At 38.7% G+C, this 26,343-nt stretch overlaps 1 protein-coding gene across 1 annotated transcript in view; it reads right to left on the bottom strand.

Annotated features, from left to right (window-relative positions):
- The window catches only part of LOC126188640 (dynein axonemal heavy chain 6), a 1,044,937-nt gene that overhangs the window by 877,167 nt on the left and 141,427 nt on the right, over nucleotides 1-26,343 (bottom strand). Inside the window, exons 45-55 of the mRNA XM_049930241.1 lie at nucleotides 26,145-26,295; nucleotides 23,596-23,705; nucleotides 23,245-23,319; nucleotides 23,124-23,196; nucleotides 22,785-22,931; nucleotides 22,011-22,066; nucleotides 13,034-13,136; nucleotides 12,651-12,760; nucleotides 11,937-12,066; nucleotides 8,068-8,169; nucleotides 729-878 (exon numbers count right to left, since the gene is read on the bottom strand). Coding sequence (XP_049786198.1) covers nucleotides 729-878; nucleotides 8,068-8,169; nucleotides 11,937-12,066; nucleotides 12,651-12,760; nucleotides 13,034-13,136; nucleotides 22,011-22,066; nucleotides 22,785-22,931; nucleotides 23,124-23,196; nucleotides 23,245-23,319; nucleotides 23,596-23,705; nucleotides 26,145-26,295 — 1,207 coding nt within the window. The remainder of the gene's footprint in view (nucleotides 1-728; nucleotides 879-8,067; nucleotides 8,170-11,936; nucleotides 12,067-12,650; nucleotides 12,761-13,033; nucleotides 13,137-22,010; nucleotides 22,067-22,784; nucleotides 22,932-23,123; nucleotides 23,197-23,244; nucleotides 23,320-23,595; nucleotides 23,706-26,144; nucleotides 26,296-26,343) is intronic.

The following is a 26,343-nucleotide window of genomic DNA, read 5'->3' as shown; positions in this document are numbered from 1 at the left end:
TCCTTTCTGACTGAGGCTGAAGTGTGTTGCACACTTCCTGCTCCCAGTCCTACTGAAGACTATTTTCCTCTTAACTCTGTCAGTGATCAATATCTTCTCTTAATGTTTATGATGAAACAGTCAGATCACATTATCTTGCTCCCTGCTACCCTACCAACTACCAGTTCCTAATCACTGTCCTCAAATGGTGCAGTGGTTCTTTTCTTCACCTATTGGCTCTGTCTTTTCATGACACGATTTATACACATGTAAAACACCAAGTTGCACTGTAATTGGGCTGCTGCACAAAACTGTACGTCCTTCTACAACTGGCTGATAAGTCAGTTGAGAGACTGCAGGAAGACAAGGACATACAAACTCCAATAGTCTTTTTCTAGTAGAGTACTTTGTGGTTCAAATCAGTTTTCAGATTGACAATAGCTTTACTTAGTTGTGTCATCAGCATATAGGACAACAACTGTCTCCTGTAAGAGTGCAAACTGGAGATTATTACTGTAAAATAGAAACAACAATGGGTTCCAAATCAAATTGTGCAGTATGCTATGAGAGAATGCTTCAGGGTGCCTATTGCTAAGTGATAAACAATGTTTCATAACATGCATAGGCACTTATATGTATGTATACATATATTTAAAAAAACATGACTGTGCTGCGGTAACTATACAATCATATTCCAGTTTCTGCATAAGGATATCATTGTTCACGGACTCAATTTTTGCATTACTTACCGTAACCTCATCCTTCACATCTCCAACATCAGAGAATAATGAACTTATGTCTCTGTTTATCTGGTCATCAAACTTGCTCAGTATTTTTGGATATTCAGTTAGCTTTCCATCTACCACACTACGAAGTGCTGATAAAGTTACACTGAAGCCCTAGAAATGACAAAAACCTTAAAAAGAAAGCATAATGTAATTTTTCGTACTGCACAAAACTTGTAAATAGAAATTCGAAAGAAATGAAAGTTATTTCTCTTTGAATGTAGAAAATAAAATGGTGTATTGCACGTGTGCGTTAAACAGAAGACAGGCAAAAGATTTTATAACTCATGCATTTGTGCACGTGGTTACTGATGTGTGTACACACACACACACACACACATTACAATTTTTTGCCAATGTTCAAGAAAATATGATAATAAATTATTAAATAAAAGGATTTCTATGGAATAATTTTTACTAATAACTCTTGTCCTATTTGTTGAGAGAAACATCTGTACTTTAGGAGGCATCAGAGTCATATGAGGTTTACTCTATCTGGCTGCAAGCCTTTTGCTACTTTCCAAAAAGAACTGTTTTCTATTGTGGGAACTACTGTGTATTTGTTCTATGTGAACAATTTGCCCATAAATGTAAACTAGTCATCTCTTTTTGTTTGCATATGATATATCAATATTAGCGTAATATCGTAAAGAATAAGCAATTCCTGGCTGTGTTATTAATAAACTTAATAGTCATAATACATGGTTCCTGCTAAAGTGGATTGGCCTTGAACACTTCAAAAACTTAAATGGTAAAAGGGACGACCAACTGGTACAAAAGCAAGGTCATTAAAATCAGCCATAAAAATCATGGTCATGGTCATGGTGCTCAGATAAAACGGCAGAAAAGACCGCATTAAAAACTGAAGCAGGAGTGCTATCTCTCCTTTACCGCACCAAATCTAAACTCACTATGGGCTGCTCCAGTAACCAGGGTGGCAGATGGTTAAAACCCTGGAATTGGGATGGCACTGGCACCACATCGGGTGACTTCAGCACATGCTGCACATGGATCCCGAATAGCATTGTGGCTTACGGACGGTTGGAAAAGAGGCACTCCACAGGTGGATGAACAACAGTATGGTGTGTGGGTGAAGTTGGAGCTGTGAGGAACTTACATGGTTAGCTCACCATGAGCAGCTGGCACTGGATGGTAAGCGAAAGTTCCCCCACCTTAGCACAGAGGCTGGGTATGGAACTGGTCCGACAAGCGCCTGTGGCCAGTCGAATTCCCTCATGGTGGACAGCATCAATGATCCGCAAAGAAGAGGGCCTCGCTGACTCATACACCATGCACCTGTAGTCCAACCACAAGTGTACAAAAGCCCGATAAAACTGGAGGAGATGCACCTTGTCCGCTCCCACAATCTGTGGCTACGGCATTTGAGGATGTTCAGCACCTTCAGGGTTTGGGCTTTTAAATCTCACAGGTGTGGCAAGCACGACAATCTGGAATCAAAAATGAGGCCCAGAAACCTCACTGCCTCTCTAGAATGTAGGATGGTGTCCCCCACCTTCAAGGCAGGCAAATTAAAAAGACGACGAGAACGATTAAAATGAAGACAAACCCACTTATCAGTAGAAAACTGGAAACCTGTCTCTGCAGCCCACTCCTCTAGCTGCTGCACTGTAAATTGGAACTGATGACTCGGCATTGCAACACTGGAGGAGGAGCATAAAAGAGCAAAATCCTCCACAAATAAGGAGCACTGTACAGGACTCTTTACCATTGATGTAATACTGTTAATGGCTGTGGCAAAGAGGGTAACACTTAAAACACTCTCCAGAGGGACACTAATCTCCTGCTCAAATCAATCAGAGAGTGTGGCACCTACTCAGGTCTGAAAAAACCGCTGAGACAAGAAAGACATAAAGAAAATGGGGAGGTGCCCACAAAAGCTCCACTCATGCAGTTGAGTGAGTATACAGTGTCTCCAGATAGTATCATATGCCTTACTCATATTGAAGAAAATGCCAATGCAGTGATGCTTACAGAGGAAAGCCTGCTGAATAGCTGCCTCTTAAATCAGGCTCAGTACAGATTTCATGCTGGTCAGTCCACAATGAAAGCAGGCAGGATATTGTTTTATCTGTCTTAGAGAGATTTTTAACAAAATGAACATACACATGCCACAATGACTAATCTCAAAAAGTCCTTTGACACTATGTGACAATATCCTTGTCAATAAAATTAAAGTATTAAGAATAACAAATGGTTTTACAGACTCAAAAAACAAATAAATACACGACTGAATCATGTCACTATAGAAGTAGCTCTGGGATTGTTGCTTGTACTACACTCCTGGAAATTGAAATAAGAACACCGTGAATTCATTGTCCCAGGAAGGGGAAACTTTATTGACACATTCCTGGGGTCAGATACATCACATGATCACACTGACAGAACCACAGGCACATAGACACAGGCAACAGAGCATGCACAATGTCGGCACTAGTACAGTGTATATCCACCTTTCGCAGCAATGCAGGCTGCTATTCTCCCATGGAGACGATCGTAGAGATGCTGGATGTGGTCCTGTGGAACGGCTTGCCATGCCATTTCCACCTGGCACCTCAGTTGGACCAGCGTTCGTGCTGGACATGTAGACCGCGTGAGACGACGCTTCATCCAATCCCAAACATGCTCAATGGGGGACAGATCCGGAGATCTTGCTGGCCAGGGTAGTTGACTTACACCTTCTAGAGCATGTTGGGTGGCACGGGATACATGCGGACGTGCATTGTCCTGTTGGAACAGCAAGTTCCCTTGCCGGTCTAAGAATGGTAGAACGATGGGTTCGATGACGGTTTGGATGTACCGTGCACTATTCAGTGTCCCCTCGACGATCACCAGTGGTGTACGGCCAGTGTAGGAGATCGCTCCCCACACCATGATGCCGGGTGTTGGCCCTGTGTGCCTCGGTCGTATGCAGTCCTGATTGTGGCGCTCACCTGCACGGTGCCAAACACGCATACGACCATCATTGGCACCAAGGCAGAAGCGACTCTCATCGCTGAAGACGACACGTCTCCATTCATCCGTCCATTCACGCCTGTCGCGACACCACTGGAGGCGGGCTGCACGATGTTGGGGCGTGAGCGGAAGACGGCCTAACGGTGTGCGGGACCGTAGCCCAGCTTCATGGAGACGGTTGCGAATGGTCCTCGCCGATACCCCAGGAGCAACAATGTCCCTAATTTGCTGGGAAGTGGCGGTGCGGTCCCCTACGGCACTGCGTAGGATCCTACGGTCTTGGCGTGCATCCGTGCGTCGCTGCGGTCCGGTCCCAGGTCGACGGGCACGTGCACCTTCCGCCGACCACTGGCGACAACATCGATGTACTGTGGAGACCTCACGCCCCACGTGTTGAGCAATTCGGCGGTACGTCCACCCGGCCTCCCGCATGCCCACTATACGCCCTCGCTCAAAGTCCGTCAACTGCACATACAGTTCACGTCCACGCTGTCGTGGCATGCTACCAGTGTTAAAGACTGCGATGGAGCTCCGTATGCCACGGCAAACTGGCTGACACTGACGGCGGCGGTGCACAAATGCTGCGCAGCTAGCGCCATTCGACGGCCAACACCACGGTTCTTGGTGTGTCCGCTGTGCCGTGCGTGTGATCATTGCTTGTACAGACCTCTCGCAGTGTCCGGGGCAAGTATGGTGGGTCTGACACACCGGTGTCAATGTGTTCTTTTTTCCATTTCCAGGAGTGTATTTTTTACCATTTTTTATGTTCATGATCTTTTAGCTTATTATCTACGAAAATAATAATATATGTTGACAATATCACATTTCACTTCTCACAATGGCACAATTCTCATGGTGCAAATGAACGAACTTATGATGGGGAAGAATCTTCCTGGCTCCAAGAGAGTTAAGTAACGTTAAACAATAGTAAAACTGAGATATAGGATTATCCTCTATTGGTGCAGGTAATGACTGTTATGGCAAAGAGTTTGTCATATTTCAGGGTACTCAACTTGACACCAAAATGATACTGGAATACTCACAGAGATAATGTATGCAACACCTATTTGGTGTGTTGTACTTTGTTAGGAAATAAAAATCTGTGTTACTATGTGTCTATGCCTTTTTCTATACATTTCTAAACTACTGTATAATGATGTGAGGTAATTCTGCTGGAGCCAGAAGGCTTTCTTTTTTTCTTCAGCAAAAAAAGCCATCTGATGCAGGTATGATCTGCAAACTTTGTGTGTATGAATAGTGCATGTGTCTGTTTTACTGATGAAGGATGTGCCCGCAATGTATATGGGAGTGTCTTTTAGATGTGCCTGTGTGCAGCTTGGCACGTGTCCTTCAGAGGTAAATACGTAACTGTGCAATTATGTATGGGCCAATACAGCCTGTATTTAAACAGATAAAACATAATATACATGTGTAACTGTGTGCAATGCCTTATGCATCTTGGAAGTTGTGAAAAGGTAACTAAATAAATATACACATAAGTATATATGTCATTATAGGCACTTGCACACACAAGAAGAATAAAACAATACCAACTTTATTTCTGCATGGGGTCATCAAATATACATTTTTAGTCATTTACTTAAACACCCTGGGTAAAATACTATATAAGTGCTCAAATAATGAATTTGGTTCATCATTTACTCACACTTCAATGGATTTATTATGTCTGTATTTTGTTGGGGTGTTGAGCAACTTAGACAACTAAGCAAGTATTAGTTATGAATCATATAGTCTTATCCATACATAAATAACCATGTTGTTAATGACATACAGTGTCTGGACAAAAATATGGAAACTCAGTGAGAAATGCATGCTTGAACATAAATGCAGATGATAGCTAAGCCTGCAGGTTGCACTATTGTATTTTATCCCAAATGGCTCATCTGCAATGCTCTCAATATGTTGCATATGTCAGGTGTGGTGCTAACAGTGTTCTGTGTAGTTGTGAATGCATTGTATTGGAGCTGAGTGAATTTGAACATGGGTAAATTGTCAGCGGCCATATGCTGGGTGCTTTCATAACCAAGGTAGCCAAAGTGTTTATTGTTTCCACAGAAATCGTGTCAAAGATATATATCGTATACAGCAGAGACAGAAAGATATTATTATCACAACAGATGGTCACTGAAGGGGATTTTGATGAAAAATAAACAGAACAACAATCTCCAAAAGTCACTGTAGAACTGAATCCCACACTTATGAATTCTAACAGCACCAAAACAACATGAATTGAGCTCCATATGCAGGGAATTACAGGGTTAGCTGGAATTCCAATATCACTCATCAGTTATTCAAATGCCAGTAACAGAGAAATGTGGCACCAAAACCATAAACCTGGACCATGTAGCAATGAAAGAATGTCCTTCATTTGGATGAGTATTATTTCATACTGTTTCCAAACTCTGGCTGAGTGAAATGTGGTGCAGGTTCAATGGTGATTTCAGCTGCCATATTGTGGTACTCTATGGGCCCATGGTTACTCTGCTGGGTCTCATTACTGTCAAGGATTATGCACCCATTTTGGCTGGTCAGATCCTTCTCACAGTACAATGTTTGTTTCCCCATGGTGCTGCTGTGTCCTGAGATGACAGGGCCCCTGTTCACATAGCTCACATTACCCAGGATTAGGTTTATGAGCATGAAGAAGAACTGTCACTTTACCCCTGATCACCACAGTCAGCAACTTTTCAATAGCCTACTGCTGAGCCTTTGTGGTCTACTTTGAAGAGATGGATGTGTGATTGCTATCCCTCTCCATCACTGTTACTTGACTTGTCATTATTTTATAGGAAGAACAGTTTAATATTCCCTTGACAACCATACAGGACTTGTATTCATCCATTCTGAGATGACTAAAAGCTGTTTGGAATGCCAACCATTTTCCTGCAACATATTAGGCATTTTAACGTGTTGTCTATGTGGTGTTTCCATATTTTTGTCCTCCTCTTGTACCACTATTCAGATATTATGGGAACTAAGTAAGCAAATTTATCATAAATAATGTTCAAAAAATTCTATAAGGAGTACTGACAGGTACATAAAGATAATATCCCACAGGGAAATTCACAGAATGAACTGATAGCAGTACTAGTTAGATGCAGCTGAGTACTTTTCAGTCATAATGGAAGTGTCATCAATAATCAAAGTGAAGAATGTTTCTGGCTTCTGCACTTTGAACGTTATTCATATAGGCTATGGAATAATACAGGCTCAATCAAATTCTTTAGAAAAGTTACAATGAAATTTCATTGTTTATGGCTGGTAAGTGTTGATTAACAAATGAGGATGTGGCCTGTAAAGCTGAAATTCAATTGTGGAATCCAATATTACGCAGGATACTGTGCTTATTATGATAACTACAGAATGGAGAACCTGAGCAACAGGTACATACATATATTAAGAGTTGAGTATTGTAGCTCAACTTTTGAACATGTTGTCTTTGTCAGGGAAGAACTTACGTACTTACACAAACACAGGGAGAAGAAAGAACTAATGTACTGTAGAGAGAGACGATGAGTTGTTGGTAGGGACAGTTTTCAAAGAAACTGTTCTCGGCAGTTTACAGCAATGAAACTCCAAGGCTGTATCACATTGTAACAATTAATGCTATAATTAGAGTATTGTGCAGAGCAGATTACAGTTTTTTGGTGATCAGAGATTATCTTGGAAAAACAGAAAGTACCACATTATCAACCTACTTCCATTTATCTGACAGCTATTCATGTAGTTCATACACGAGTGTCCTACAAAACAATGTAAAAAAAATGTACACACTGCTACTGAAAGATGTCCTCTTGTTACTGTCCATCCAAAAGATATTAATATAGAACTCTTTCTCAAAACATTGATTAAGCAAGGAATTCTTTGTAGCACTCTGCTTCCACAGAATGCAGCCTCTGCAAATGTAGCTTGATAATGTTTGTCGTATCTACTTATTTCAATAGTAAAAGAGATAATTGCAAATGAAGCCCTTCACTGGATTGTAAGACATGCACAGTCACATATTTTGGTAGATCACCATTCAAATTACTTCATTCCAATTTAGCGTACACTCCATCAGTAATGCGGACTTGGGATTCAGCAATGGACAGGATGTCTAGTGTGTTACTGAATACCACACTGACAGAAAATGAACTGTACTGTTCATTTCATCAGCAGCAAACAGTGTTGATTGGTAAACTGCAGGGAAGCATCTACTTTGAATGTTCCTGGTTGCTAAAAGTCAGTTGGTATACAACAGTTCTTTGCTGTAAATATTAAGTAAACATAAAAAAAACAAGAAAGTAAAGCAATTAAAATCAAAACTTACCAAGTAATTTACTTGATCTTCCGGTGCACATGGTATCTGGAATTCATCAATAATGTCATAGAGCTCCTTACAATAATCCATCTGAGTTTCCATCATATCAACCTAAGAAAAACAATAGCTTTAAAACAGTTCTGTAAATATAAATAGTGTTAGTGTAAATAATTACAGAAAATAAGATACTTATAAATAAACTTTAATCATACTGGAGACAACACAAAAGCATATGCTTACCAGCCACTGAAATAGGAGCTACATACATTAACAGCTACATCAGAAAAATAGAAATTTAAAAAAAATGAGGTTTTCATGGCCTGAAATAAGAACACAAGAAACAGGAAGAAAAAATACAATACACAGGAGCTAAATGTTATGAAATGTGATTCAAAACCCATTGTCATTAGTGGCACAATGTGAAGGAATATTGTCAGCAGGAATATTATTGATACAAATTTCAGACTGGAACAATCAGACGACAAAAAGTGACATGCAAAAACTGCAAACCAAACTTGAAAGAAAGCAAAGAGAGCCAATGAAAAAAAAAGTTGTGAAAGGCAAAATAAAGATTTGATGATGTGGAGGAGCAGGTTATTGAAAAAAGAGGCAGTGAGAAGAGAGGAAAAAAATTAAATTAAAACATCTACAATGCTATTGGATACTCATTTGCATGAAGTGAGAGATTGTATGTTGTCAACAGAAAAGGGGCATATGAAAGATTTCAGTCAAGAATGAACAGCAAATTTTGAAAAGGAACTAACTTTATTACTGAATGGTAAACAGTAGGAGTCAATAAAGAGAAATGGAACACTCAAAGCAAATTGCAACACAATGGCTTGCGGAGTATGGATGTAGATGTAGATCTTTAGCATTTCAACTGTGTAGTAACTGCTATATGCAAGGACACATTACGGCAACATGGTGAGAATGATGTTCCACTTTAAATAATTCATCAGCATCAGAGAGTACTCCAAACAGAACACAGTGAGTGTTCTCATCAACTAACTACAATTTACAGCACCAGTAGCTCATTCTAAGTTGTTCTTGTTTGGGCTAAGCATGCAGGGCAGCATAACCTTGGCTCCATCACAATATGTAAGAATTCACAGAAAATAATGACTTGATATACATGCAAGGGTGCATACATTCCAGCAACACTCCAGAAAACCTGAAGATTTCAATCAAACTTGGCACACATATGACCTAAATGAAAAATATTATTGCTGGGGTAAGAACATGCTTTCATCTTTTGGACCACTAATGTAATGGCCATCCAAAGAATTTACCTATATGTGTGTAGTAATGTTCAGCCTGCTGATATATGAAACATAACTGTGGAAAATATTTTCATTCACAATAACACAGAAAGAAAATATCTCGCTAAGAGAACACAGTTGAGAGAAGTTTTATATGGGAGTAGAAATATCTATTTTGTATGAGCAATGAATCCATAACTAAACAACCTATTGAGATCAATGAATGTAACAGTTTCAAGTCAGAGGATATATGGAATTGTCAATGCTCAAACAAAGCCGCAGTAAAAACAAACACAACACAAATGCAGCAGATGGCAAAATTGATCACTACAGAAGTCCCTTCAAGGGAAGCAGAGCATCATCTAAACAGCATGCAGGGAAGAGTACACATCATCCAGACCTTGTTGTAAGTTGTGGAAGCAGATCTGTGTTTGATGGTGCAGGTGCTTGTTGATGAGGCAGGTTCACTAGGGTATCAGCTGGCATTACATCTGGGAACACATAAGGTGCAATGGAAACTGTAGAGGGTTTGCCATTTACTGTTATATCCAGTGTTCTTGCACCACTTCATATACTTGGTGTGGACCTATGTTAGGCTCTGCAGTGTTGGCTTAACACCATCCGAACACAGCATTACTTCTGTGCATGTTTCCAAGTCGTGATGTATGAACCTGGATGCTGTACCATGTCTCGAAGCTTCATAAAGGTGAATACATGTTATATGATCTCTCAGTCAACAACTGAAGGCTGGCTGGTCTTGGTCAGAAGGCTGAATGAAACAAATTCTACAGGGAGCCACAGTGCTTCACCGTAAATTGGTTCTGCTGATAAAGAATCAAAGTCTGACTCATATGCATTTGAGAAACAAAGGATAAAGCAGAACGAGAGGTAAAGCTGTCATGCAATTAGTTTCATGGCACATTAGTGCTGCCTTTAAGGAACAATGCCAATGTTCTAACATTCCATTGCTCACTGAGTGAAAATCTGTAGTTTCGTGTTGAACACTGCCAGAAAATTTGGTTAAGTTCGGTCAACAAACTGGATTCAAACTGGCAGACGTTGTCTGTTGTGATATGCAGCTGGCAACCAAATCGAGATATCCACCTTGATTTTTGCTGAAATGCTGTCAATTGGCACTGCTTCCAGCCAGCAAGTGAAGTGATCAGTCATTGTTAGAAGGTAACATTGACCATATGACAGAGGTAGTGGGCCTAAAACATTGATATGCATATGTGTAAATCATGAAGATGTGTCAGAGAAATCTCACTCTGATGCATGCACATGGCAGGATACCTTGCTGTGCTGACATTGGATACATGCACGAGTCCATCTTTTTGCACTACAGGACAAACAAATCATTTCGAGACCAAGTGAAATTATGATCTGATGACAGGGAGGCACTAGTTATGCAAGCTATCAAAGAAACATCTGCAGAAAGCAGTAGTAGAAATGGATAAGGCCCTTCACTAGAGACATCACAGTATATTCTCCAAGTCTCTCAACATGCAAGCTATCGTTACAGCAGCAGACATCCAACTTCTTGTCACCTACTCATGGTTTCAGCATTCTTCAACCACTTTCCATAGATGCTCAGGATATTACCACGCAACAGCTGACCAGCTTCATCGTTTCTGAGATGCTCGCTCCCAGGCACTGTGCCACAACAGTCTGGTTTTTGTCAGAGTTCATTAAGTTGGTATATTTCTGCATTTGCACCCTCTATCATCCCTGGAATCCGTCTCTGCTCTGCTCATACACTTCAATTTGCATGTCACATGCCCTCAGTGCAACCAGGCAGCACAGAACCTCATGGTGGGCAATGGCCATAATGTTCTGGCTCACAAGTGTAGTAGGTCACAATTATGTAGACATTATGACTTCAGTGAATAAATCAAAACATTAATAACAGGTAAGTGTGATTGAATACTGTCGAAAACAATATTATGTGCCCATTATATGAAATCACAACCATCTTGACAAGAGAGAAACTAAATACAGGATGGTACCATAAGAAAATGGAAAAAGAGTAGAACTTTAATACATGATTGCAGGATGTACCAGTGCATTCAGCTTGATAAATCGTGTCTAACAATCATTTTAAAGTAAGATTTAGAGATAGTTTCATTCATTACCTTGAAAATCACTAACTCTTAGAATGAAATTTTCACTCTGCAGTAGAGTGAGCAGTGCTGTGAAACGTCCTAGCAGATTAAAACAGTGAGCCAAATGAAAATTTGAACTTGGGACCTTTGTCTTTCGTGGACAAGTGCTCTACCATCTGAGCTACCCAACCATGACTCACAACCTGACCTCACAGCTCCGGTTCCGCACCTACCATCCGAAGCTCACAAAACTTTCCGGCAGACCTTGCAGAATTAGCATTCCAAAAAGAAAGGCAGAATTGGAGCTGTGAGGACAGATTATGAGTCATGCTTGGGTAGCTCAGACGGTAGAGAACCTGCCCATGAAAGGCAAACGCCCCAAGTTCAAGTCTCAGAGCAGCACACAGTTTTCTTCAACTAGCTCTCACATGTCAGCAATTAATAGGACGTATAAAAAATATATTTATTTTTTGAAAAAAGAAGCACATTGTGTTAGTGAGTTTAAATAGATTTGTACCTTATGCTGAGCTGAGTCAAGGAAAGTAAGATATTCAACAAACTGTATCGTTGTCCTTGGTTCCAGTTCCAGAAAAGCTTGGGCTTCTCCAGCTTCAGTAACAAGGTCATCTATCTTTTCTTTGCCAATTCTGAAAAAAAAAATAGCAAATAAAAGTGACAGAACATTTTGCAACATTATTGTGAGATATTTTGCTTATATTATGTAGCTGTCTACACTCTCTCTCCCACAGTGTTCCTCTTTTCCTACTTTCACCTTCAGGTTAAGATTTCATTCTGTCAGTATTAAAAATTTGTTCATTTTTTATTATAATCTGATGAACTCTCACTTTTGAACAGCTCCTCTGATGTGAAAACAAAACGAAAACACAATGTCTGAAACATTTTGAATGTGGCTTTCTACGTCTTCTAAAATTTTGTGATAGTAATATACTGCTTTTTGTTCCAGCAGTACAATTCATGTGATTCTTTTTACGTACTCATAATAATTGCACAGAACATTATTCCACATTACAAAAAATTGAAATACGTAGCACATGGTTGTAGTTTTTATAAGATGTAAACAAAATTGATAATAAATCTCGTGGTAGGATAATCAGAAATAGGCACATGAAAACAGATTAAACCTGTGATTGAAATAAAGACCAAATTCACTATATAATGCACTTTCATTTGCCCTTATAATTTTGATTCTGCTTTGGTAGTATGTACTGACAAAATGTGCAGGAAATGTGAATATTTATTTACCTTCATTAGCCACATTGGCTTTAAAAATAGTCCTTTGAGATCCTGAAGAACCTGTGCCCACTGGGCAGATGGTTTTGGCTACAGCAGTGGGTATGCTTCATGTAGAATACAAGTCTGAAATGAGCAGCTGAACAATGCGATCACTCAGTTTTGATAATTTGTCACTGAGAAAGGTGGCACAGTGGTTAAAGAGCTGGTTCTGCAAAGAGGAGGCATAGGGATAAAATCTCCATTTAGTCACTAAAAATTATGGTTTTTCATAAATTACCTAAATCTCCTAAGGTGAATGCTAGGATGATTTCTTTGAAAAGGGTATGTTCAATCACATTTTGTATTGTTGTAAAATCTGACCAGAAGCCCTGATGACCCTCTCTGCAATAGTACATTAAAATCTACTCTCCCTTCCTTCGTCTCTTTAACAAACCATCTATTCCTCTGTGGTTGTAATATCATTCTACATATTAATTACTAATGCAGGTATTTGCAAATTATTATTCAATATTTAGAATCATATATTGGGTTGGTGTATAAGTTCTTAGTGCTTTTGTTTTCCACGTTGGTATTCCAGTAGCTACATCCGCAGCAACTGGGATGCCAACATGCAGAACATATTGTCTTTTTTTTATTTGAGTTACCTGTTGCTATTTTAATTTACATGTTGTCATTTTGTCATTTGGAGACACTGGAAGCTACAAAATGGAGTGCCAAGTGGGGAAATTGAAATATTCCTGGGATAGTCTTCAGTTTCAGTTCAATAGAGGGTGACAGCAGTGGAGGCAGCCAGAAATATTTGCACCTTGTATGGGGATAATGTCACTGGACAGAGCAAGATGATAGTTTTCTCATTTTAAGGAGGGCCACTTTGACATTAGTGATTCTTCATGTTCAGGAAGACCTTCGATGTTTGATGAAGATTGTCTAAATGTATTAATCCACAATGATCCACATCAGTGTACTCATGAACCGGCAAATGTGATGAATTGTAATCATCCCACCATTGTGCAACATTTGCATGCAATGGCAAAAGTTCAAAAATCAGGTGTAAGGGTACAGCACACTCAAAACAAAAATCACAAAAATCAGTGGGTGGTCATATCTGTATCTCTACTGCATATCATCAATTGACTCTTGAACAACACTTATTATTCCTATGCTGTATCATTACTTACGATGAAAAATGGTGTGTTTAAGCTATCATAAGGAAAAGAAAGAAATGATTGGGCTGAAACAAAGCAGCAACTCTCTATACAGAGACCTGCATTCTCCCACAAAAGAAAAAGTTATGCATCTTGTGGATTAGCAACAGTGTAGTGTATTACAAATTGCTTCCCCAAGGTGTAACCATTACTGCTGACACTTATTGTCAACAACTGAGATGTCTTGCAGACACAATTCAAGAACAATGACCAGGAAGACTATATGAAGTGATGCTACTCCACGATAATACCCACTCTCATTCTGCTAGATTGACAAAAACACTATACAGGAGTTGGGATGGGAAGTTGGTCTGCAGTACCTTGTTTACCTGATCTTGCACCTTCAGATTTTTACCTTTTTGATTCTCTATTGAACAATCTTCAAGGAATTTCCTTTCCAAATGAAAATGTGCTCCAAACACAGCTTGATGAGTTCTTTGCCTCAAAACCATGTGGTTTCTACAATTGCGGAATTGATAAGTTAGCCCTGCTTTGGCAGACTGTTGTAAATAGTGAAGGACAATATATTATTGATGACTAATGTCTTCATCATGTGTATCCATTGTACTTATTAAACATGTAAAAAAGATACAAGCTTATGTGCCAAACTAATATTAGTTTTGTAAATGTATAAACTACACTGTATGACAAAATAAATGAAGAACCCAGAAGACATGATTGGATCATCAACTGCAAAAAGTATAAGGTTACAATTAATATAATCCATGAGATCATTAATATCCAACTCAAAAAGCAAGGGTCTCAACACACCTCCCTGGGGCACACCCAAAGTTACATCTACATCTGTTGATGAATCTCCATCCAAGATAATTTGCTGCATCCTCCCTACCAAAATATTCTCAATCCAGTCACAAAATTTTGCTTGATACTGCATATGATCTTACTTTTGATAATACCTGCATCTACCTGACTGCCTTGATGCTTGAGACTTGGATTTCTCATGATCCATGCTGGTTGGCATAGAGGAGGTCATTCTGTTTCAGATACCTCTGTATGTTTGAGCTCAGAATATATTCTAAGGTTGTACAACAAATCAGTGTCAGCAATATTAGATGGTCGTTTCATGGATCACTTCCACTACCCTTCTACTCTTCTTGTACACAGATATGACCTGTGCTTTCTTCATACTACTCAGTGCAGTTTTTTGTTCAAGGGGTCTATGGTAGATTACAGTTAAAACAGGGGCTAATTCACCTGCAAATCCAGTATAGAATCTGATGGGGATTCCATCAGGCCATGAAAAATTTTGAGCAGTTTCTCAATGTCACTTACACCAATACTTATTTCACTCATCTTTTCAGTGGTCCAAGGATTAAATTGGGGATGATCTCCTGGGTTTTCCTTCTTAAATAAAAATTTGGAAATGGAGTTCAACATTTCTTCTTTTGCTTTGCTACCCTTAATTTAAGTTCCTATTTCATCTGCGGGTGACTAGATGCTAACTTTGGCACTACTGACAACCTTCACATATCAGAATTTCTTTCAGTTTTGTGAAAGATCATTTGACAATATTCTGCCACAGCAATATTCTAAAGGCTTCATGCATTGTTCCCTTAACACTCAGTAAAGCTTCATTCAGCAGAGAACCTGTAACCCTATGCTTCATTTCCCCTTTAGCATCTCCTTTTGATATTTGCTTAATTTTTAGCCAAAAACCCCACTACAATAAATTTAAGGTTTTAACCAGCTGTCTGTATCTTGTATTAAACCAGCTTCACTGCTTCTCAGGAGTATTTCAAACTCTGGCACTTCATTGTGAATGCTTCTGCAGTTTACTACCAGGATGTTCACACTTTCACCTGTAGGGAGCATTCCTTAGGAACTTCACTAATACGTCCAAGCTTCCCACAGCTGTCATTACCTGGATTGGATGATACTTGTGTGCACCCGACACACAGTCAGCTACCTCAGTAGCAGCCTCTGATGTGTAGTGCACTCCCAACCTTATGGTGCAAATTCAGGGAGTTGCAGCCTAGCTTGTGACAGAACCCTCAAAGTCTCAGGTTCAGTCTCACCACTCAACCAAGAGCCAGGGGGTCACGATTCATTCTGGGGAAAATGCTGTAAATTGTGAGCCTTGATGAGTCTCTGTGTGCAAGGCTGGTCATCTCAAACTCAAATAACAAGCATAATTTGTTCCAACATGCACCACAATCTGCTGTTGGTTGCACCCTATTTCCTCAGTGGCTGCTGGAATAGCCTGTTTAACACATTTAATGAGGCACCCCAGCATACACTCTGAGTGCACCTACTGTCTCTTGCTGCCATTTCTGTATGGGGTACCATTATTCACCCTATGTTTTAAGTGCTAATGATTAATAGACCCACTACCCTCTTTGTCTGCCTCTTCTTGACACAAGGCACAGCAGGTTTCTTAACAGGTGAAGTCAGTCCCATTGGTTGAGTTTCATTTTCAGTGAAACATAGGACCTCTAATTTGTTGGTTAGGTGGATTGACATAACACCCTAAGTTTTCCCTTGTCCCTGTTTTACTTGTAGAGCAATCCTAGCCCTATCATTGATTTTCTACTCACAATCAAGTCGACTAGTAGTAACAGATTCTATACTTCCTGTAGAGAAGACAGGATGCACAAGATACCTTTGATACCTCTGGTACACGACTCTTGAAAGTTCCCCAACACAACTATTTGCAGCAGCTGCAACCATTTGACAATAGCAGGGCAATTTCCAGCTGCCTACAAACATCAACTAACTCATTCCAAGCCCAATAACAGCATTCACTGTGCCTGCATTATAGCTGGTGCAATGTTTTACAGGATAGTAAACAAATAACTTTAAATTAAATCCGTTGATTTTCTTTTAACCTGTTTAGCTAAAAATATTACTAATTCTCTTTAAAAACTGAAGCAGTTAGTACACAGAAAGAGTTCTTAATAGGTTAACAGAATAACTCATGGTAGATTTCTTGAAACTTTTTTGGTTACAGTCACTAACAAACATGCAAAATAGCATTAATTTGCAATAAATGTAGATAATATAAAATTCTTCCAAAAAATAGATGTAACCCAATTATATAGTTATGATACATGCTACAGTATCTACTATAAACACCAACCTACTACAAATAGCTTATGCGCACAACAATGACAATTTTCAAAAGTTCTCAAAAATATATGTTTATTCATGCTGACATACACTGGGAATTTTGACTCTAACTGCTACTTACAACACTGATGTACTATGAAATAAGTTATCCACAACATTCGTAACTTATGAAATTTTCAAAAATATAGTTTTTTAAGTGTCCAAAAATTCTCAAAAATAAACATATTTCTCAAATAATTATATTACGAAATTAGGCAATGACAGTTTGTGAATGAGGGTACTCATACTGTCGTCAAAAATTCCTAAAAAGAGTAAAATTTAATTTTAGAAAACAAAATGTAACTGGACAGCTAAAAATCTACTCACTAAGTGCCAACAGTTGAATCCACATATAAAAGATTATTACAGGGCTATTACAAATGATTGAAGCGATTTCATAAATTCACTGTAGCTCCATTCATTGACATATGGTCACGACACACTACAGATACATAGAAAAACTCATAAAGTTTTGTTCGTCTGAAGCCGCACTTCAGGTTTCTGCCGCCAGAGCGCTCGAGAGCGCAGTGAGACAAAATGGCGACAGGAGCCGAGAAAGCGTATGTCGTGCTTGAAATGCACTCACATCAGTCAGTCGTAACAGTGCAACGACACTTCAGGACGAAGTTCAACAAAGATCCACCAACTGCTAACTCCATTCGGCGATTGTATGCGCAGTTTAAAGCTTCTGGATGCCTCTGTAAGGGGAAATCAACGGGTCGGCCTGCAGTGAGCGAAGAAACGGTTGAACACGTGTATCTGGACATGCTGGAAAATTGGCTCATGCCACAACTGGAGACCGACAGCACCGACTTCATCTTTCAACAGGATGGTGCTCCACCACGCTTCCATCATGATGTTCTGCAGTTCTTAAACAGGAGATTGGAAAACCGATGGATCGGTCATGGTGGAGATCACGATCAGCAATTCATGTCATGGCCTCCACGCTCTCCCGACTTAACCCCATGCGATTTCTTTCTGTGGGGTTATGTGAAAGATTCAGTGTTTAAACCACCTCTACCAAGAAACATGCCAGAACTGCGAGCTCGCATCAACGATGCTTTCGAACTCATTGATGGGGACATGTTGCGCCAAGTGTGGGAGGAACTTGATTATCGGCTTGATGTCTGCCGAATCACTAAAGGGGCACATATCGAACATTTGTGAATGCCTAAAAAAACTTTTTGAGTTTTTGTATGGGTGTGCAAAGCATTGTGAAAATATCTCAAATAATAAAGTTATTGTAGAGCTGTGAAATCGCTTCAATCATTTGTAATAACCCTGTACATATGCAAGCTTTCAGAGCCAGTGGCTCCTTCTTCTAACAGAAGTGTTGAAGCATAAGGAAGAGCGGTGAAAGAAAAGGATTGGTGAGATTTAGGAAGAAGGGTAGGGTTTGGAAAAGTCACACAGATCCCTGAGTGCGGGGAAACTTACTGGACAGGATGACCCAGGGTTCTGGGTAACTTTTCCGAATTCTGCCCTTCTTCCTAAACTTCACCAGTCCCTTTCCTTCACCCCTCTTCCTTCCCATTCAATCCTTTTGCCAGGAAAAGGAGCCACTAGCTCCAAAACTTGCATATGAAACACCTTTTATATGTACATTCTCCTGCCACCCTTGGTGAGTTGCTTTTTTATCATCCAATTTCATTGTACTTCCAAAATTGATTATTTTCACTGACAATTTAAGTTTAGGTCTTCAATTTAAGATAATAGTAAGAGTTTATAACAGCACTCACAAATGTTTGAGATTTGACAATGTATCACAATACACATTCTAATATTTTCCTGGCGACCGGAGACTGTGTGGTACTGGGGTGCAAGACTCACACGTCTCTCACGGGTGATTTACAAATTGTGTGCAGCCAATATTCTTCTCAGGCAGATGGCTGCATCGATCTTCACAATACTTCTGCTCCAAAGATTTTGTGCTGATTAGGGAAATGATACTGAACTACTTCTCTACTTTTTAAATGATTTCTTACTCTCAGAATACGCACTTTCATATCAACTTCGCTGTATTTTCTTCTTCACAATAAAACAACTACACAAGCAGAAGATGTGCTTTGTTGCTGCTCTGAAATTTTCACATGCACTTTCAAGTCTCACAAATCAAACCCATCTGGAAAACCTTAGTACTTAACATACATCATTACAGTCTCTTTTGGTTTTAATAACCCGTGTCAAAACAGTTCTTGCCCCTAGCAAGTCAAACAACGGAGTATAAGATTCTCTAGATAAATCATACTTCATTTGTTCCCAACAGTCACTACTTTTCCTTTGCCAAAGAGTAGACCTTGATTACTCCTTGTAATGGATGTATGGCTTCCAAGGCATGTGTGGCCACCACTTGTCAGTGCCAATAGACTGCCACAACTTTAGTCTTCTTGTAACAAACGCCCGTCTTGGACACACATAAACCATGACACAGTAGACACATTTCCACTCTCACATATTCATTGTTAAAATATCATGTGTTCGAGATGGTGAAATATGAGTGTCTCTAGAATTTACCCCAAAATTCTCAAGTCACTACAACGTCAGTACCGATGCAAACAATGAAAGATGATGCAGAAATGACACAAATAGTAAAATATTAGAATCTAGAATTTTGAATCGGCACACAGATCTGGTACACACAGTCTTACACACAGGAAAATTCAGAATTTGGATTTTATGTGTAAATAAAATTTCAAATGCATGGATATTTTACTTAGCTGAGGGTGTGACAACTTCTGTGCTAGCACCCCAAAGATGAACAAGGTATCAGATGAACAAGGTATCGTCAGTTTATCTCAGTCAGAATTGTGAAAATTTCAGAGCAGCAACAAAGCACATCTTCTGCTTGGAGCAGCTAACAATGCAGCAATGCAACTCCATACACATACACACCATTAGAAGGTCTTTACTGTTGCAGCTGCAGTTCTCTGTGATATTCAATTTGGAATATTATTGAAAGGGAAACAGGGCAACCAAGAGCACAGGAAGACTTTAGTGCCATAAAACTGAATGACAAGTGTACTAACAAACAATCAGAAATTGAAAATATTTTCAATAATCATTTTTTAAATGTTGTGGAGAAAATAGGATCTAGATCTTCACTAGAAGAGGCAAGGCTACTAATAGAAGAGGCCATACCTGTGCAGTTTGAAACAACTGTAATTCCACCAACCTCTCCCTCTGAAATCAGTAAAATAATAAACTCACAGAAAAGTAAAAGCTCTTACGGAACTGATGGCATTTCCAGCAAGGTGCTTAAAGCTTGTTCCCCACAGATAAGTAGGATTCTCAGCAACGTATGTAATAGCTCTTTGGAGCAGGGTGTTTTCCATGATAGACTGAAATATGCCATTGTAAAACCATTGCATAAAAAGGGAGATATGTCAGATGTCAACAACTACCACTCAATCTCTCTTCTGACAGCTCTATCAAAAATTTTTGAGAAAGTAATGTATTCAAGAGTAGCCTCCCATATTTGTAAAACTAAAGTACTAACAAAATGTCAGTTTGGTTTTCAGAAAATGCTATATACACTTTCACTGATCAAATATTAAATGCTCTGAATAACCGGACATCACCCATTGGTATTTTTTGTGATCTCTCAAAGGCCTGATTCCTCAAACTGGAAGGGGGGGGGGGGGGGGGGGGGCATCAAGTACGGGGTCCCACAGGGTTCGGTCTTAGGTCCTTTACGGTTCTTGATATACATTAATGACTTACCGTTCCACATTGATGAAGATGCAAAGTTAGTTCTTTTTGCTGATGATACAAGTATAGTAATAACATCCAAAGATGTAATTGTAAATGATGTTTTTCACAAAATTATTAAGTGGTTCTCAGCAAACGGACTCCCTTTAAATTTTCATAATACACAGTATATACAGTTCCGTACAGTAAATGGCACAACTCCAGTAATAAATATAGACTTTGAACAGAAGTCTGTAGCTAAGATAGAATTTTCAAAATTTTTAGGTGTGACCATTGATGAGAAGTTAAACTGGAAGCAACACATTGATAGTCTGCTGAAATGTCTGAGTTCAGCTACGTATGCTATTAGGGTTATTGCAAATTTTGGTGATAAGAATCTCAGTAAATTAGCTTACTATGCCTACTTTCATTCATTGCTTTCGTATGGCATCATATTCTGGGTAATTCATCGTTGAGTAGAAAAGTATTCATTGCTCAAAAACGTGTAATCAGAATAATTGCTGGAGCCCACCCACGGTCATCCTGCAGACATCTATTTAAGAATCTACGGATCCTCACAGTAACCTCACAGTATATATATTCACTTATGAAATTTGTTGTTAATAATCCAATCCAGTTCAAAAGTAATAGCAGTGTGCATAGCTATAACGCCAGGAGAAAGAATGATCTTCACTATGCAGGGTTAAATCTGACTTTGGACAGAAAGGGGTAAATTATGCTGCCACAAAAGTCTTTGGTCACCTACCAAACAGCATCAAAAGCCTGAAAGCCTGACAGATAGCCAATTAACATTTAAAAATGAATTAAAAGAATTTCTAGATGACAACTCCTTCTACTCATTGGCTGAATTTTTAGATATAAATTAAGGGGGGAAAAAAACCAACAACAACAACGTAAGCAGTAATGTCATGCAATATTTTGTGTAATGTAATATCTTGTAGAGACATCTTTTATTCACCTGACACGTTCCATGTCATTACAAAGTGTCGTATTCATGATCTATGGAACAATAATTAATCTAATCTAATATAGAATGGCCACCAGAATCGAATAATGCTGTTCAGATTTAGATCTGGTATGGTACATAAGAGCATGAACAGCACCAGATGTTGACAGAATGTAGTGAAGGACGCTGGGTGCCACATACTCATGTGACACATCACTGAGTTTGAAATGGACGTCACTGTGGATCTTTGTTTGGCCCGCTGGTGAAATCACCCAATATTTAGATTTGTAGGGCATCTGGATGTGACAGTGCCACGACATTGGACTACATCGGAATGTAAGGATAGGTATACTTGTCAGGGTTCCAGTTGATCATGTTTCCACAAAGGATAATAACCTTAACTCCATCCTAGTGCCAGTATCCAGGATATCCAGAACCAATTACAAGGGTTGTGGGTCAACTTGCTACAGGGAAGGATATGATGTCTTTATAACCCCCTTCTTAACTGAATCATTACATGTATTCAGGCTACAGATGGTGCACTGTCATACTGGTGAGTGGGCTCATACTACCAAGTTGTTTGTAAATTTCACAATTTTGTTATCACTGAGATAACGTCATGTATCCTCTCAAACCTTGAGGTCTCATTTTTTCCATCTTCCCCTTCTTGGTGCATCAGTTTTTTGCCGGCATTCCAGAAAAAGTTAGTAAACTTTGTAATGTAACCTCTCCTAAGGAATGACCGGTGGCAGTTTCATTTATTTGTGATACATGCAATGGTGTAACGTAAAATTCTGACGTGAATATATATCATGACAATCTTTGGCTGCTTACAACATTCAGATGTCACATATTCATACTTCCTTTCATTTTATGAAAAAGGAGATCAAGCCTTGACACATCAGATATACTAGTTAATTGCTCTTTGACCAACTGCTTTTAAGAAAGATTTAATCTCATCTTTATATAATCATACATAGGCAAAGTAAGTGGCATGCTTCATAATGTCTATATGTCACATTACATCTGCCTTTGCAAAAATTGGGGCTAGTCAAATTTTGGAAAAATAATCATATTTTTAAATATGTATCCACAATCACAACTATTGTAAGTATAGAAAGATTACTGAATTACTCCTGAATTTGTCATTTATACAAGTAGCTATCAATTCTTCCTGGTGTGAAAGAAGAAGCTTCCACCACAGTAGTTTGTGGCAGACAGACTTAATAACATCTATTTTGAGTGAAGTGCCAATATTTAGATAAAGAATTCTCTATGGAAAAGAATGACAGAGATCCAAGAATTTGCATTACATGGCCTTAACTTTGTTTAGATTCACAAACATATGATAAACCACTAAATGTTTAATGAAGTAGCCCAAATTTCATCAGTCATACGGAGAATTTTAGTTTTCTCTTTACAGTCCAATTTTTCCTCTTTCTGTTCTTTCCTGAACCTTAATTACATTTCCAACTAATTTAGAGATTGACAAGTCATTTATAAAGTTTAACCACAGTAGAAAGATCAACTTCTCATGACTTTAAGCTTACAGTCATGTATTAGAGTGATGTACATAAGTTTCTTACAAGAAAAAATAAATAATGTTTCCTGAGAGTGTTGTGTCTGAAATACATCTCAAATCACGTAGTACAGGAATTACTCTTAAATATAAATAGTAAAATATAACAAGTAATCACACAACAAGCACTGAAGGATACTTGGCTAGTAGGCAATTTCATATAAAGTAATGTCAGTCTAATTCTTTATTCATGGTGCAAGTCACTGTGTTCTTCCATTGCTATGGAATCACAACTTCAAAACTTGTCCTTTTACTTACACAGGATGCTGAAAGTGAAAGGAAGTTATAGGAAGAGTATGAGCTGCCAATAACTGACACACACCCTTTCCTTTGAAACAATTATCCTTGCATTTTGTACACATCCTTCACACTTAAATCACTGAAATGATATAATTTACTATTATGATGAGTTATTTTGAGATTTAAAGTTTCAATGTAAAATAAAGTGAATACGCCAAGATCAGTACGCTTTGGAAATCTTAAGGATCAATGTGTACAGAACCTTGCACTGGATCTTTGAAATCATCTGATGTATCAATACTCAGGCATCACGATACAAAACCAAATGTTTAACATTCAATACCTTGTTGACTTAAGCGTTTTTTAAATAAAAACTAACATGCATGTCATCAATAATACACAACTCCTCTCCCATTTTAAACTATAGTCTGTCCTTTGACTTTTTCAGCTCTAAGCTACCAGGTAAATGACCAAATGACCACTACAGGGATTATATGAACAATCTTTAGGGTGATGAATGATCCATTTTTTTAAGTTAGCTCAAATCACATGAATTAAGTTCCAGAAGATATACTGCTGGGAGATATAATGCCTTGTTTAATTTCATACTCATTTGGACATTTCAATAAGAATACAGACATGTCTATTTGTTAGTTGTACTTTGCTTCTTGTAGCTGGGATAAAGATCTTGCAGCAGAAAAAACTGATCATGTTCTAGAGTGTGTCTTTCACCATCATCTATTGACAGATTTGTGTATTTCCATGCAATGGGAGCTTTTGTTCAATGGGCCATATCCATCAAGTGTTGAACATGGTAGACTATGATTTAGAGTTTCACATTCACAGAGAATCTGGAGATGGCAAAAGTAAGTAAAAACAGCGTATTACATATTTGCATATTCCAATCTTTTACGTTATAATTTATGTGTCATCAGATATGAGGGTAATTGCAACATATCACTACATAATGAAATAACAACGTATTGTACATTCTGCCAGAGAGCCACAATGATACTGAACCACGTGAAACTGTGTTCATACAAAGCCAAGAATAAATACCTCCCACCTAGTTCCTTACATATGTCACAGAAACTAATGTTTTGTGAATAATTACAGCATTTCCACTGAAGAACAATGTGTAACTCATCTAAGTACAGGGTTATTACAAATGATTGAAGCGATTTCACAGCTCTACAATAACTTTATTATTTGAGATATTTTCACAATGCTTTGCACACCCATACAAAAACTCAAAAAGTTTTTTTAGGCATTCACAAATGTTCGATATGTGCCCCTTTAGTGATTCGGCAGACATCAAGCCGATAATCAAGTTCCTCCCACACTTGGCACAACATGTCCCCATCAATGAGTTCGAAAGCATCGTTGATGCAAGCTCGCAGTTCTGGCACGTTTCTTGGTAGAGGAGGTTTAAACACTGAATCTTTCACATAACCCCACAGAAAGAAATCGCATGGGGTTAAGTCGGGAGACCGTGGAGGCCATAAGTACAGGAACAACTGTACTACTAAGGTGAATGCTGAAGTCATAAATTCACACTTAAAGGCAGCTCAAAGAAAGTTTTTGGCCTTCAAAAATGTTGATGTACAAAATAGTTTCAATGTATATTCTGTTCAGAGAGAGAGAGACAGAAAGTGCCACACAATAGCGGATCAAATGGAAGAACTACTAAAACATTTCAGAAGGGACCAAAAGAAACTATGCATACTCTCACAATGCATTCAAAAGAAGATTATTTTGTGGTAAGTGAGTCTTGCTTTTTTAAAAGTGGTAAAAAGTAGTTGACGATTACACAGGGTTCCCAGAACTGTGGTTCATAGATCAGAAAAACTGGATGTAAGGGGGCAATCACAGTTTGCAAAAGTTGATAAATCTACATCTAAAGAAGGTATTTTCATACACATTAATGATTATTTTAGAAGCCAATATATGACCAAAAATGTCGTTCCTCCAAATTAAACACACAAATTATATATGATCTGTATGCACGTTTCTGCAGGGGAAAAAACTGGAAGACATAAGACACTTGGGAAACGTGTTATAAATTTGAAATTTATAACCAGATTACAAATAAAGTACAGAGAGAAACATTGAAAAATACTCATTAGCTGTATCTGTGGAAGGGGTAGACTGCAAGAAAGTACCACAGAAATGGGAAGAATAAAGCTTCTCTGGGGACATTTCTTTTCAGTTGAATTTGGAGAAATGTTGAAATATCAGCAAATTATGCCTAGTTCTGTAGACAATAATTAAATGTGCATAATATTGGAAGAAGGACGTAAGGAAGAAAGGAAGGAAGGAAGAAACATTGGAGTTTAATGGCCCATCAACAATGAGGTCATTAGAAATGGAGAACAACCTCAGATTACAAAAGGATGAGGAAAGCAAGTGGCCCATGCCCTTTCCAAAGCTGCCTTCTCATCATCCACCCAGAGGAATGAAGGGAAATCATGGTAAACCTAAATCTGGATGACCATGTAAGGATTTGAACTGTCATCCTAATGAATACGACTCCAATTTGCTGACCACTGCATCACTTTGCTCTGTCATAATCTGTGAGGAGGTTACAGTGTTTATGCGACATGAAGTGCTTGCCTCATGAACAAGTGACAAAATTGGACCATGGATGATTCAGTATGATAGCCAGACACTGAATAATGGTCTGAAGAATATTGTAGCATATTCTGTCAATTGTGCTGGACAAAACAGGAATTTCAAAATGGCTATAATTCCAGGTGTTTTTGTTAGCAAAAGAGTAGGGAGTTTTGAGCAAGGATGTACGAGAACAGGTCGTAGTTTCCTATCAAATGATGCAGATTTTGTTATCACTGAGCACACATGCTGCAGA

This window comes from Schistocerca cancellata, chromosome 5 (assembly GCF_023864275.1).
Source record: "Schistocerca cancellata isolate TAMUIC-IGC-003103 chromosome 5, iqSchCanc2.1, whole genome shotgun sequence".
NCBI classification, from domain to species: Eukaryota; Metazoa; Arthropoda; class Insecta; order Orthoptera; family Acrididae; genus Schistocerca; species Schistocerca cancellata.
Note: the sequence above shows the minus strand (reverse complement) of the source record. Positions and strands in the feature narration are given on the sequence as shown.